General features: G+C 46.7%; 1 protein-coding gene across 1 annotated transcript in view; it reads right to left on the bottom strand.

The window, feature by feature from the left end:
* LOC307084184 (receptor-type tyrosine-protein phosphatase gamma-like) overlaps nucleotides 1-15,747 on the bottom strand; it is a 247,766-nt gene that overhangs the window by 93,544 nt on the left and 138,475 nt on the right. The window contains exon 3 of the mRNA XM_079748438.1: nucleotides 4,166-4,348. Within this exon, the coding sequence (XP_079604564.1) occupies nucleotides 4,166-4,348 (183 nt within the window). The remainder of the gene's footprint in view (nucleotides 1-4,165; nucleotides 4,349-15,747) is intronic.

Here is a 15,747-nt window from a genome sequence, read left to right as displayed (position 1 = left end):
ACAGCTCATAACTGTTTGGACTGCTGTGGCGATGGGAGAGTTTCCCTAAAGTTAACGCCCGTTTGTTTGGCATCATGTTGTGAACTTTGACCCCTCCCTCATGCAGGGCTGTACGGCTCTTGAGAGGACGACAACACGGTGACCATCAGCCGCTCTTCCATCCTCACAGCTGCTCGGTGAACCGTGGAATGCTACGATGCTAACGCTGCATAGTAAACAGCCGAACACTACGATGCTAACGCTACATGGTAAACAGCCGAACACCACAAGGGAGACCAGTTGACCAACTGATCGTCAGGGAAACGAGCCGTAAGGAACATCTCTGATTAAGAGCCCATCAGTAAAGAATAACCTTCATACGCCCACTTTTTGAAATGACGTGTGACTAGTTGACTTGACTTCAGATTTGTTTTTACTAGTCTAGTCTCTCACTAAATCGAAATGTCTTACAGGTGAAAAAACCTGAAAATGCCCGTCCCTTCTTTCAAAGGCTTGCTCCCATTTAATTTAATCTGCAGTATATGTTATGATGGTAAGCCAAACCTCTTACTGTTGTAACTTGGCAGGTATGGATGAACAGCGAATCCACATCATCATCATGTACCTCTAACCGTATTATCTTTTAACCGCATATAAAGGTGTGGTTTGGGTCATTTTAAGATATCCAAGTTGTACCAAAAAATGTTGTAGATAGATAGAGCAAGAAGTAGCAGATTTGAATGATTATTCATCCATTTACCTAGAGAGATGAATGAGCACACTTAAACAAACATCCAGGAATGTACCCTACCTCTGGCTACGATTTAGGTGCCTGTTTCCCCTCAGGGTGAGTGGTCAAACTTATTCTCCTAAGGAACTGTCATATGTTTGACCTCACTTAATCAATAAATGCAATCAATGAGAGTGCCCGGTTAAGGACCCCCCCAAGGCCCTCCCCTCCCTCTCCCCAGTGTCATGAGGCTCGCCAGCATTTCCATCAGGTGATCAGTCAGACAAAACGCTCAGCTGTCGCTTCTAAAAAGCACAGCGCGTGATCCATAATTCACCGGTGGAGCAGGGGGCCATTTGTCTTGTTAACAATGCATTATGGAGCAGGCAGAGCCTGCACACGCTTGCTGCTCACCACCGCCTTTTGTTTTTATGTTTTGCTTCTGCACTGCTTGTCTTCTCAAAATGTTATTTCAAGGGTTCTGAGTCGGTTCCATTTCCATCATTTGGGGGACAGGGACCGGGTTCTTAACATGGCCGGGGGGCGTGAGGGGAATGGGAGAGCGGTACGGATGAGTACCCTGCAGACTGCATCGCAGCCCGTGCGCCTCTCAGATGCCGGACCTCAGACACCATTCCTCTGTGCGAACACAACCATTGTAATTTGGCATTGTACTACTGTGCTGGGCCTTTCCTCCCAGCAGCACTGGTGGATCACTTCTGATCCCACAGCATGTGGGCCGTTTATCATTAGCCCCGTTTAGTAGACACCTTGAACCAAATCAATTTACAATTATAACTACAAACAGTTGCAAGTGGTGAGGTTAATTGCGACTTTTTCCAACAATTACAGCCGTTTAGAAAAAGCAATCACACCAGCTTGTGGTTGACTAGAGACAGGGCTATCTCTACTGCTAGAGGCAAGTGACTCATGACTACTGACCTTACCCTCCTCCCTTGACTGATTTAACTATTCCCTCAGTCCGAAGGATGCTTTCTCATCACAGAGGCAAGACATTCATTGCCAGCCCGGTGCAGGATAGGACGTTTCTCAAGGTCTTTGCGGCTCCATCAGTAAGGAGAGGGTGGCCGGAGGGCAGGATGGACCGCTGAGAACAGCCCCTTCCTATCCTTCCCCTCTCCATGGGGTTCCTCCGCCTCCTTTAGATCAGTCATTCCCCACATCCGGAATTTGGCAGTACCACAGGGACTCCAGTTTCTAGTCTTTCCATTACTCTGTACATGTATATAATTGTATTATCGCCAAGCTTCAGGCGAACACTTGGCCCTTTCATCGGCCGGATTTAACTCAATGGGATGATGCATCAGGGTGCAGAAGAGATGCCTGTGCCACAGGCTGGGGCTGGAAACAATTCAGGCTCACCACAAATCTCTGACTTCTCAAAGTCAAAATTAGAACTCAGCGGTCCAGCCAAAACCTCAAAGGGCTGGAGATGATCAGCTCCTGTTTGATCAGGGAGACATGACCAAACAGCCTAATCCTGCATCAGCTAAAGAGGTTGGCTGTTTCGCCACAAGCGCTGACTCCACTGCTCACCGATCAATAACTGAAGGCTTTCCCAACATTAGCAATTAGAGTACGTCTCCGCCCCGTGCTTCTCGCAGAGGGCCATTTGCAGCCAGTAGTTTGTAGGTGATTAAGCGGCTGTTTGGTTGGCCTCAGCCTGCCAGTCAGTACTGCTCCAAACTACAACAAAAATGATATTAACACGTTGTAATATTTTTAGTAGTAACATTGTTCATAATTTTATTTATATCAGTCACTACTGCTCCAAACTATAACAACAATGATATGAACACATTTTATTATTTTTAGTAGTAATATTGTTTATTATTTATTTATATTATAAATCATAATATTACAATAATTTTCATACTAATCATGGTCTGCCATGTCTTACCATAAATGATTGAACATGAAAGCTCATTCTGCACAACACACTAGCGTGCTCCTGATGCAGAGTGCTCACATTGTGGTAACTAGGTGGCTGTTTGCATTCTAAGCAGGTCTGTCAATAGTGAAGCAAAGCCACCTGTGGCCTCCTGCTCTCAAAGAGTTTCAGATCCCGATGCAGGCGCACACAGCCCCGGATCATCCATCTTAGTGACAGGTTAAAATGGTGAAAGATACCTGTGCAGTTGTGAGTTCCAAAGCAGGTGGCTCTGGAACTCTTACAAAACGCTATCAGCCACAACACAAGTTTACTAATATAGAGACATTGTGTCTGAATAACCAGAGAAACAAGGCCCCACAAATGGCTTGTGACACACTGGATCTGTCTGGGGTCTAAATAAGAGGTAGCAGGCTATACGTCAAACCCTGGACACAGAGCAACACCCGAGGTCACAAGGGGTTTTGGTTTATGACTGAGATGCCAATACTAATGCATGCACTTTATCTAATGAAAGGAAAGTGCAAAATACAAAATGATGTCAGCATGTTCAACTGCTGGACATTTCCTCTTCTACACCAAAGGTTTATCTCGATATGATTTCAATATGCATTATTAAAAATGAATGGGTCTAGATGCCCAAGAGCCTCGACAAGGAGAAAAGGAACCATGGAGTACGCCCTTTCCCTTTAAGACACTCTGGAAAATGTTGTTGACCATCGCTGCTACCCAGTCCACCTGCTGCATGACTGGCAGAGGGGGACAGCTGCAAGGCATGAGGCCACAAGCCTGTTGGCCAACTGCAAAGTCTGAATCTCTCCCCTGGAGGAGGGACTGCATGTTAAGCAGCCAGGGGGCCTGAAGAGGCCAACAGGTCATACAGAGCCATACTTCTCCGCCACTGCTAAAGGGTAGCCAGAGAGATATTCATGCTCTTCAGTCGAGTCGGGATCACAGAGGAAGTTTTAACGGAGCAGGGAGGATGTTCATGTCCAGGGCAATGGCTGAAGTGTGAAAAATCTGAATTTCAATTCACCATCCCCAGACCGAAGGCCCGATAGAATGATTCAACCAATTGAAACAGAATTTGTGAAATCGGTGTCAAGGAGAAGAACTGGGACAAGCTTCTTCCCAAGGGCGTTCTCCCCACCAGGGAAGTTCAAAAGAGGTCCACAGGGTTCTCAGAGTGCGTGGTCCAGCCCCATTGCCATCGTCTCTACATCTGATCCTAAGGTTTGCAACAACTTCTGCAAAATTGACGAGATATGGATGTTTAACGCCTACCCCGTGCCCCCGGTGGACTGATTGAGCAACTAGTGTTCTGCCTACTGTGTCACACACCTTTTTCCATGGCCGTCTACCCAGCCTACAGTCCCGCCCTGAAGTCCAGGGACTACTTTAATTTGTATTCACCCTCCCCATTGCTCTCACTAATATTGAGTAAAACCCCTGTTACTGTTAAACCCCAACCTGCTTGTTGTTGTCTGTTGTAGACAGTATGTAAATGTTTTATGGTTACAATTGCAAGTGGCTGAGGGTGGTACCTGTTTTCCCTGTGTTCTTCATAGAGGTCTTATTGGAGGACTCTGCATCAAAGCCCTCCAGCGTCAGCTCCTGGTACTCCATGGAGGCTTTAGCCTCGTGGTCGACGATGTTGATGGGGGACTGGTTCCTCTCTCTGCACTCTGGGTAGGCTGATGCCCATCCCTCATCTGGCCCATGGGCCCCTGGGAGAAGACAAACCACTGTTATCGGGATGGACTCTTGGAAATCTGATTATGTTATTACGATTATGAAGGTGTGCATTCAGAATCAGAATATGGTCAAATTCATGAAATTTACGTTAGTTCAGCCGATCGATTTCAGATAATTTTCCCTCCTGGCTAAGTAGCCACGCAGTGAACAATCACTGTACCTGGCCATGCAGTGACCAATCACTGTACCTGGCCATGCAGTAACCAATCACTGTACACTTACGTAACAGCGACGGGGCAGCCAAAGGAAGCTACAGGCTTTGAACTTTGAGGAAGCACAAACTCCATCAAACATTGCAGGGGCAGAGGTTTCAGACCCCTACAATCCCCTTACGAGTCTTTCAAAGACAGTTGACTTTGAGGTGTTTATTAATAATACAAGTGGTGAGTGGTCCATATAAGCCGTGAATGTGGTGCATAACTAGGCGTTGCAAGAAAATGGCTACAGTGGTGCCGCTGGGTTTGGGTTTCTATGTGAGCACGCTGTAGTGGAGCCTGAATGCTGCCCGGTTTTTGGCATACCTCACCAAGCACAGTATGTAACCTCCTGTTTTACTCCCAGTACAGAGGGGAAGGGGCTCACTGAGGGTGTGGTGGAAACAAAGCTTAATTGCATCAACATTGACCCAACAATGCCCCATAGTGACTGCCCTGAGTTACACATTTCCGAGGACACTAATTTGAGGATACTAATGCGTGTGCGTTTTCAAGGCACAAGTAGGAAACATCCAATGCATGCACTTTGTGAAGGACTGAATGCAGATTAGCCTTCTAGCCTTTTAGAGAAGTATGGGGTTGGTGTGTACAGGATACCTCCTCTGTGATATGTTATGGTTATCTGATGTTTTTTAGTAAACTATTGTGACTGAAGATATTCTGTTGACCATAACAATGCTGATAATAATAATATGACTGCTACTATTAACAACAACAGTACAGCTAAATAGCTTGATTCTGGAGGACATTGTGAACAGAAGACATTTGTATTGTGATAAGTAAAGGACAGTTCTTAGGGAAGAACTGTCACAACACCCACTCAGCCCTCCAACTCACCCACCAAGTCACCCCAGCAAGTCACCCCACCAAGTCACCCCTCCAAGTCACATTTCTATAAGCTCCAGGAGTGGTTGTTCAGAGACAGTCCTGACTGTTCTTCTAAAACATGAGCATTTAACCTACTGTCACAATCGATGACGGTATACAAATTTTAAAGGTCCCATGACATGATACTTTATGGATGGTTTTATATAGGTGTTAGTGGGCCCCTGAAAGTACTTGAAGATGTTCAAGAAATTCAGCCTTGGTGCAATTACAGCCACCACGAGCCAGTCCCACAATGAGCTTTCCACAAACGAGGGGTGGGGGTGTGGCCCTGAGCAGCTTGCGGCCACGTTACCATGCCCTCGTGTTTACAGTGGATGTATCGTAATGGCGAGGCGCACACAGCTTTTGGCCGTGTTCTGTAAATATTCTAGAACACTCCGGGTGCTCTGCGGGAGTCCTGGAACTCTATATCTAAATAATGTCATATTATACTTAGATATCAATATCATATATTCTATATATTATCACGGCCAAAAGCTGTGGGCGCCTCCAGACGATATTATGAATCTCAAATGACGTTGGGTGTTCTGACGTCTCTGGTTCTTCATCTTCCACATCAATCTGAAGTAGACTGAGCCGCGACATGGAGGAGAAAGGGATTGTTGCCCGCGATTGTCCCTGTCCTGGTTCATGTACTTCAGGGAGTCAAAGCCAAAGTTCCTTTCCCCCAATTCCTTCTCAACCATGGCTGAGATATCCCCAACTGGGAGTCTTGATGTGGAAATACCAGAGACAACCCTGTTATGTGCCATGTAAGAGCCATTTTCCTGTTCTCCATTTATGTTGTTATGTCTGTGTTGACCACTGAGTGTTGCTGCCTTATTGCGGGCACAGGTATAAAGGTTAGGTCATTTGGGTTACCTCTGTTGTTTGACCCCGGAAGGGCATACGGTTTTTGACCGCTAGAAGTACCATATTTACAGTTGTTGTTATGTCACTGAGCATCTATCTGGATGTTTTCCGTATTCACATGCAATTGGTGTCATGGTGAGGAAATAAATGAGTTGCAAACCGGAGACGATCGCACGGATCATTCATTGCTTCACGCAGCTGCATAGAACAAACATTGGGAAACATCAACACAGCGCGTCAACCAGGTCACTCGGGAGTCAAACCACACGGAGCATACACATTGGATGTGGCTCCTATACTTGTCAAAAACCGTATGCCGTTCCGGGGTCAAACAACAGAGGTAACCCAAATGACTTTATACATTACACTCCGGCCCCTAATTGTAAGTTGCGGAAGGAGCTAACAATTAAACCAAAACAAACAAAGAGCCATTAATACCCATTCATGCATTACTGCATTATCATCCGATATCTTGAGCGGCGTTTAACAGACACAGTTTGGTCACTGGTCTTACCATAGTGTTAAACTTCGTCTTAAGACGAACGGTTATCCAAATAACAAAGAAGTGTACAATACTTGCGTTACAGTGTGTGTTTTCACACACACGTGGCGCTTGCACGGTCATAGCTCATCGTCTCATTGGAGGGCCAAATTCTCTCGGGCAGGCAAGGCAGAGAAAGGGGAGGTAACTTGGCCCCTTATGACGTCATATGGGGCCAAATTCCAAATCGGAGCGTCCGAGCTTTCATTTTTCAAAGACGGAGCAGGATATCTAGTGCTCGTTTGACACCTAACGCTATTTCTAGCTACTGGGGGACCGTAGGCAGGCTAGGAAAACTCATTAATGTTAGAAAACCTCATAAATTGAAATTTTCATGCCTGGGACCTTTAAGACGTGGGTGGCTGAAGGTCCTTTTAAATAGGTACTATTGTTTCAGTTAAAATACTACTGTGCTGTGTTGAATTTCCAGTAGGGGCTTTCCTCGATTGGTCAGCAAAAGCCTATGAACAATCTGGTAAGATCACAAACTATGAAGATAGTTTGAGATGAAAACAAAACAAACAAAAAGGCGTGGAGCGAGGCTGCAGAGAGTCAGTTAGTCCGTCTGATGGACGGTTCTAACTGTGGAAGAGCAACGGCAGCGCGTCCTCTGCTTCCGTCTCTCCTCTCTTGATTGTATTACACACATCGAATGGCAGCAGTCAGGAATTCCTTGGGCTCCACATGTATGCAGTAACCAGCGTCGGGCAGCACATGCACTAGGGTTGATTTACAGACCCAACCTGCAGGTTCACAGTAATCGCTTTCTCAAGGAATGTTTAAGTTGTCTATAAAAGAGATGGATGGTACATTTATGAATCCCCAAAGGGAAATTATATTTGTTGCAACACACATATCAACAGTCATTTGCATCTATGAGCTTCCCAATACACACTCTGTGTAGATTTACAACACTATTTTATGGTGAAGCTTTGCATGTCACCCAGGATGATATATTTATTTTAATTAGCTAGGGGATATTGTGCATGGCATGATATTTAAATCTCCCGTGTATCTGCGGTGGCTGGCCATTCACTTCTGATTTGAAGTGATCAGTGTTACTGGTAGCTATTGTGGGACAGATAACCTAGATAATAGGCCATGTGTGCCTGATAGGTCCTAATTAATTTCCCCACACAAAATGTCAGAAGAAATCCCATCCAAATGAGTGGAGCCCTTGTTAGTCCTAAACCCCCGTTTCTCCACTGAGCCGCTTATATGTGTGGTTGCAGGCGTTGCAGAAATAATAACATGGTCACGTGGACCGAGTGGAAGGCTGCCCAGCGAGGACGCTGTGAATAAGTTATTCTTGGATACGCAGACCACTCTGTAAGGCGCATCGGCTTGGCATTCAATAGCACACCAATCATCATCAGCCTCATGAGGACCACACAACAGCAGAACTGTACCGTTTGCTGGTACTACATGAAAACCCAGTTATTGAACTGATCATTGACCTGACCGAAGACGCAGCCAGGCAAATCAATGGCTTCTGCTAGGACTCGAGGCTGCATAGTGGCCTGTACGCTACAAGAGGAGACATTGACATTCAGGGGACTATGCTAACGCTTTTATCTAAACCGACTTGCAACCATTCATTCACACATTCACTCACATACAGGGGAGTCAACCACACAGGGCAATAGCCGGCTCGTAAGAAGCAGTCAGGGTGAGGTGTATTGCACCGCGACACTCCTTAGAGCCAGGGATCAAACTAGGAACCTTCCGGTTACCAGTCAACATGCTCTGTCTCCTAAGCTACAGCTGCCCCCTGTGAGAGACCGGGCGAGTAATGTTTCTGATGAGGCCAGAGAGAGAGAGCTCTGTTCTCGGTCCGTGTCTCTCCTTTCCTCCGCTGCCTCCTCACTCTCCCACACTATATGCATCATAATGGCTCTGAACTGTGCCCCTAATTGAAAGCAATACCAGGCTCCTGAGTTCCAAAATGAATTTGTGTCTGATTATTGGTGCCCTGATGCATTTGCGAGCACCAGGTAATGTCTACTTCATCGAATTAGGAGGCATCCGGTTCCTTTTCCTCCCCTCTCCCACAGTCCTTGCCCGGAGGTGGCTATCGATCGCCGCGGTCTAGATTCAGTCTAAGACCGGCGCTACCTATGGATCTGTCTAGCTGGACAGCTGCTGGGTGGCTGGCTGATAAGATTAGACTAGCTAATGTCAGCTGACTACACTAGGCAGTGATGGAGGGGGAGAACAGGAGCGCTGGCTGGGCGTATTCTTTCACTCACATCGGCTAATTGATGGTTTGGATAGTGTGTAAAACCACTAGACCCACCACACTTGGCACAGAGGCAGAACCTACTTCGTTATGTTACACATACTGTCATCAAAACACCCTTCCAACCTCCGATGTGTTTCTGCTGAGATGATATGAGCTGTTAAATCTTATGTTAACAAAGAAACTCTTTCTCAGGTTCATATGGATGTGATCACCATGCAATGACAGGCTAGTGGGGACAAAATAAGACAACAGGAACCCTTGCTGCTAAATTGAGGCTAACAATTCGAGGCACCAGTGTATCTCAGGTCCCCACACGTCGTCAGCCCTCCTTCCTGCCATGACAGTCGTGATAGCAGCATCAACCCGCAGGCTCCCATGTGACACGTTCCCGTCCCTGTTGGCTCCTTGCTTAGCAACAACCAACCAGGAGCTGTGTGTGTGTCTATGTGTGTGCATTTGCATGTGTGGGTGTGTGTGTGCATGTGCGTGCATGCGCTTGTGTGTGTGTGCACGTGTGTAAGTGCGTGCATTTGTGCATGAGAGAAGCAAAGAGTGTGACCACCCATCCAGGTGTTTCTCTGCCTTATATAAGAATTACACAATTCACTCAACAAACTGGTAAAAATAGAAAGAGAAATCCAACATAAATTTGTTCTTCACTGTATGGCCGTACTGGGAGGCTCATCTGTCCCGTGCTCATCGGTGGATGTTCTGCTCTCAGAAACGTATGTCTGCCCACGTAGCATGGATGAGGAGGCTGCGGTATTTTTAGTTACACAACCAGAACCCCCTGAAAGAACCATCAAAAGACATATTTTTAACTGAATCACAATTAATGCAACAACAAAACACAAAATGCTTCAGAATATCAAAGACAAATGAAATCTAGCTCGGTTTGACTGATGCTGGGTAGATGTTCCATGGTAACCTTGAGAACCAAAAGGTCTATACGTTCTATTGAGAAGACCTGGGTTCCCCCTCTGTGTCTTCATCCAGCCTACTTCCAGTCATGACTGCTCTCTGCTTGTAATCCTAAATAGGCTACTTGTGGTGGACTCTGAGGCTGTTCATGGCCTCAGAGTCCCACAGTCATCAGGATTACACCAACGTGGCAGACATCAATGAGCTGAGGAGGGACTAGATGAGACAAAGAGACTTAGTTTGCTTTCCAGAACAGCAACCTGAGAGGATCTGGGGAGGGGTATGCATATTCATAGAGATATATATCTATATGCACATATATACTTTATCTAATATTGATATGAATCTATATCTATACATTTTTATCTATAGATATATCTAGATCTATATCTAGGTGTGTGTATCTGTGTTTTTGCTGATGATCAATTGTTATGCCATATTTGAGATTCTAGGCCCGGTTTTCCGATATCGTTCACTCTTAGCGCGCTACGAGGACTCCTATGTTTAGACTTATCAAGTTGTTTACCTCTATAGGCGTGGTTCCCGAACGGTCTCTTAAGACCCTTTTTAGGAAACACTCCTTACTTTGTTCGTTAACGGCGCTGTCCAGAAAGAACGTTCATTTCCATTTCCATTTCATGCACAGGTGCATGACAGCATTCTAAAAAATATTGCAGTCTTTGCAAATAAAAAATTGCTCAAAATCCTTCTAGTAGGCCTAAACATTTATTTAACCATGGGCGAATATAGCATAGCGTACCATGATTTAAAAAAATAAATAGAAAAATAGAGATTTTGAAATGAAAACTCAATTTTGAATAGTTTATTTAGCTCATTATATAATACTGTTTATGCTGAGACGGCTATGCTTTTTGTTACCTGTAGGGGTATGTGTGCGGGCTTTGCGCCCCGCCCGGCCAGTGTGTGTTTGTCAGCTGAAAGCTAAATGTCAAGGGAAAGAGGCGGTGGTTGAAAAAAGTCTTTCGACCACTTATTACGTTCACTCGTTTCTTATAATGGTTTATTCGTTTCCTAGTATAATTTCCTTTATTTAGAAGACAGCTTTGTTCATTTTTGATTTGTAAAATAGAGATTCTGAAATTATAGGTAACGAGTCGAGCTGACCTCACATTGCTGTAGGCCTACACACGGCCCAAACAAGGCTACGGTTGCGAACTGTTTCCCCGAAACCTTCTTAAAGCCTTAATAACGCTATGTCATTCGTAACCTCTTCTTTAAGTTCTTTGCGTGTTTCCCGAAACGTTCTTTGATCCGGGCGTTGGAGAGGCGTTTCGGGCAGCGGGCGGACGTGAACGACAGCCGGGAGCTGCTAACCAGCCGCTGCCGCCGGGAGGGGAAACGGTTGGGGGCCTACGCAGCGGATGTACTGCAATACGCCCAGCGGGGCTACCCCGACTTCCCTGCTGCGGCTAGGGAGGAACTAGCCCTTCAATCGTTCCTCCAAGGACTTGTCCCGCCGCGGCTGGGACGGCACGTCCGCCTCACCGGGCTTCCGAACCTCGAGGTGGCTCTTGAGGTGGCGGAACGGGCGGAGCGGGAGTTTTTCCAACCAACCCAGCCTGCAGCCGTCCACGGAGGATGATTGCCAGGACCAGTCTGGTCCGGCCAAGCACTGCTGCCGTCGCTGTGGTGCCCGGGTGGACGCGGCTGGGCAGGCCCTCTCCCGTGGCACAATGACCGTGGCGTTCCAGTCCGGGCAGGACAAGGGCCGGGTCCGGAAACCCAGGCCACCGGACCTTGAGCCGCAGCAGTGTCTGCAGCTGGGGCTGGTCGAGGTCTGCGGGTGGACAGGGCAGCGTGCCACCCATCCTCGTCCCAGCCACCGGCGTGGCCGTCGACGGGCCAGACGGCGGAGGGCAACGTTAGATGGGGTCCCCGAATTGCGCTCCAGCGCCCCCCTATGGCAGAAACTGGTGGGGGCCCCGATGGCGGTGGTCCCCGACCACACCCCCAGGACTTCTAGGGACTGTTGGAGACGGGCGTCCCAACCAGGGAGGAAGGCTGCCCCGCAACGGGGCCAAGGCGGCGGCGCCGACCCCCTGAACTATCGGGACTATGTGTTGGGTGTTGGGGTCGACGGGACGTCTGACCCCTAAGGTGGGGGCTGTGTGGCGACCACGGTTGTGGGCGCCATGTTCCAGAGCCGCGGGGGATTCTGGGAATTGGGGTTCAGTTGACAGAAGGGTTTTGTTAATTCATTCTGTTGTTAGGTTAAGTGGGGTTAACGGGTTTGGGGTCTTTATTGGTTGTGTGTTAATTGTGTGTTGTTCCATTGTTGTGTGTCGTCGTTATTAAAGGCAGTCCGTAGTCGTGCGGTGTATGGGGCACGGAACTGCATAATTGGTTCAATCTGGGCTCCCGTCTCGTCCTTCCCGTGCTGCTCGCCACAATACTGTAGGCTATATATGGCATTTACAAAAGTGGTAAGAGTACGTCCGTATGTCTCTCGCGCACAACCCTTATGTTGATCTGGACTTATATGATATAGGCTATGTAAGGGACAATGTTGTAGGACGCCGGTCATTATCGGGAAAATAAGCCCCGACAGGGCAAACCGGACCCCGACGCGAAGCAGAGGTGTTTTGCTTCGCCCTGAAGGGTATTATTTTCGATAATGACCGGCGACGTTCACTATACATTATTCCGCTTATTACACGGCTACTTGCCAAAACGATAAAAAACTTCTCATCACGGTGTGTCTTTTTAGAATTACCATTCGTAGTGTTGATCAGCAGAGAAATAGTCCGCCATAGAAGTTGACGTCGCTTAGCAACCGGACACGGTGGGGTTGATAAATTACCGGACTGCTTGCGGATTGCTAAAAAAGACGTCAATCAGGAATTATTAATCCACTTTCCTTGAGAGCGGACTAGTTCGGTGTGCATAAAAGTACCGAAGGACCAATTGAAAACTACTGCAACTGCTGATGCCATCCCTCCATGTTAAAAAGTAGCCGCACCCACCCTAAACCAATCGGAATAAGTGTGTACATGTCGATTATAGCGGACTACACCACCTCTTCTATTCCGCATTGAATTATATTCCGATCAGAGAATAGTATTCCGATTGAAGCGTATATATGATTTATTCAGATTGAGCTGTTCTTCCACTTCTAATCAGATCAGAAGTATCCATATAAATGCGGCTAGTGTCAAGGCATGCACAATTCTACAAGCAATTTGTGAAATTTGCAAATTGACAAACAATTAGGCTCTGAGTGGCTAAGAAGTAGCTGCCGGCCTGTCCTGGGAGATCCTCAAAGCTGGGGATGTCCTCGCAGCTGGGGATGGGCATCGCCTTGCCTGAGCGCGTCCAGCATCACCTCTTCTAAGGTCGATGCCCCCCGAGATCCCATCACAGGAGATCTCACCTATAATCGCGAGCGCCTTTTCCTCCATCTGTGTTAATTCTGGCACTGTGCTGGCCCCAGCAACAGTTAGAAGCCGGTCTGTTCAAATTAAAAAAAGAAGTATTTATTTTACAAATCAAAAATGAACAAAACTATCTTCTAAATTAAGGAAATTATACAAGGAAACGAATAAACCATTACAAGAAACGAGTGAGCGTAATAAGTGGTCGAAAGACTTTTTTCAACCATCGCCTTATTCCCTTGACATTTAGCTTTCACCTGACAAACACACACTGGCCGGGCGGTGCGCAAAGCCCTCACAGAGACCCCTACAGGTAACAAAAACCAAAGCAGTCTCAGCATTATGAAGGTATTATTGTAGCAAAAGTCTTTAGCACCTGTAACTGTAGATTTTGTATGCTTACACTAAAGTCACAAATGCGTAACAGTAAATTTGAAGTAAATATTTATTTTGCATGTGTTGCACCATTGTAAACGCTAAATAGGGTCTATGAGTTCACAAGTCAGTGTTGCAGGTGCACAAATCCTGTCCTGTGGATCACAACTTCAAAGAGTCATGCACTTGACACTTTTGCTACAATCATTGCAGCGCAGTTGGTGCATAGTGTTTCATAATCTGAGAACATGCACAAAAGTTGTGCATTTGTAAACCCAAATGTGAACTAATGCATCAGAAGTTGTACATCTGTGAAATATTTCCTCACAAATGAAATTATATAGATCGCTATGTTCAATGAGCATATTAATGAGCGAGCACAAGTCCATCGATACAACTGCTTGAATCTGCTGAATTATTTATATATATATATAATATATATAATATATAAATATATATATATATATGATCTGCTGTAAAACTTGGAGTATCAATAATATAAGGCATTGACCCTTTTTTTGCATCTCTCTCTCTCTGTCTCTCTCTCCCTCTCTCTCTCTCTCGTTTCGTTCTGTTGAGCATGAAAAGTCTGAGAAACGCTCCCATTCCCATATTGTATATACATATAATATTCACGGATTCCTGTTAGACCAGGTTGGACATAATCGGGAAACCGGGCGGGTCTATCCTGCTGTTACACCTTTCCTGCTGGCGGCTCCCAGACCTTAGTCGAGCACAGGGGAGACGTTCCCTCCAAGGCCGATGTTCTCTCAGGGGTAACACCCTTCACCCCGACCGGCAGTGGCTCTGCTGCTTATAGGTCGGTATGAAGCGGCCGCTGAATCTTGACACTAAACTGACACACGCTCGCTCCCCTCACTCACTCACACACGCACTGCCATTCTTGCTCACACAAATTACGCTACTCTCGCAACACTGCTATGCTGCATGTCTATCCTTTTATTTTGTACTTGTGTGTTTCAAGCAATTATTTTCTTCATGAATGACTTAAACCCATTGGTGAAACACAACAGAGATTTCTAAAGGTTAAAGTGGCGGCGACTAGCGTCAGTAGGGCATCCGTGGCATACTGGTTAAGGAGTTGGTCTGGTAACCGGAGGGGGGCCAGTTCGAATCCCTAGCCTCCGTGGATGAGGTGCCCTTGAGCAAGGCACCTGAAACCCCACACCTGCTCCCTGGGCGCTGCACCGCGGCAGCCCACTGCTGCGGGAGTGCTGGTGTGCCCCTGTGTGTGTGTGTGTGTGTGTGTGTGTGTGTGTGTGTGTGTGTGTGTGTGTGTGTGTGTGTGTGTGTGTGTGTGTGTGTGTGTGTGTGTGTGTGTGTTCACCGGCTACCCAGAAGGGTCAAAAGCAGAGAAGAATTTCCCCCTAATAAAGGATAACTTAACTTAGCTGAACCATCACTACTGTAGAGCTAAGAAGGACCTACAGACCAACCTTACCAAGGAACGGAAGAGATTCGTAGCAAAGAAGGTTTCGGCAAACACGCAAGATGTTAAGGTAGAACTTGAAGTAGAGGTTCCGAATGACGTAGCGCTAAGAAGGCTTTAAAAAGGTTTCAGGGAAACCTATTCAACGACTCTTCATTCCCATCAACTACTACTTGATGTCCACGTCAGTCCATCCACCCATGAGTCCGTCCCCATGCTACTCTGTGAATCTGTGTTCAAATCCCAATAATGACACTTGCATACTTATCCGACCAAAACACCATTTGCACTTTGGACTAGATATCCTGGGCTTGAGGAACCAACAAATCAAATCAGATGTGTTCAGACCGAGGTCACATCTGTGTGGAGTCTCTGTGCTGAGGGACAGGTTCACCTGGTAGGGTGGTAGTGTGGAGTCTCTGTGCTGAGTTTCACCTGATGGGGTGGTTGTGTGGAGTCTCTGTGCTGAGGGACAGGTTCACCTGGTAGGGTGGT

The sequence above is a fragment of the Pollachius pollachius genome, assembly GCF_949987615.1.
Source record: "Pollachius pollachius genome assembly, chromosome: 12".
In the NCBI taxonomy this organism is placed as follows: domain Eukaryota; kingdom Metazoa; phylum Chordata; class Actinopteri; order Gadiformes; family Gadidae; genus Pollachius; species Pollachius pollachius.
This window is presented reverse-complemented; position numbering and strand designations above follow the sequence as displayed.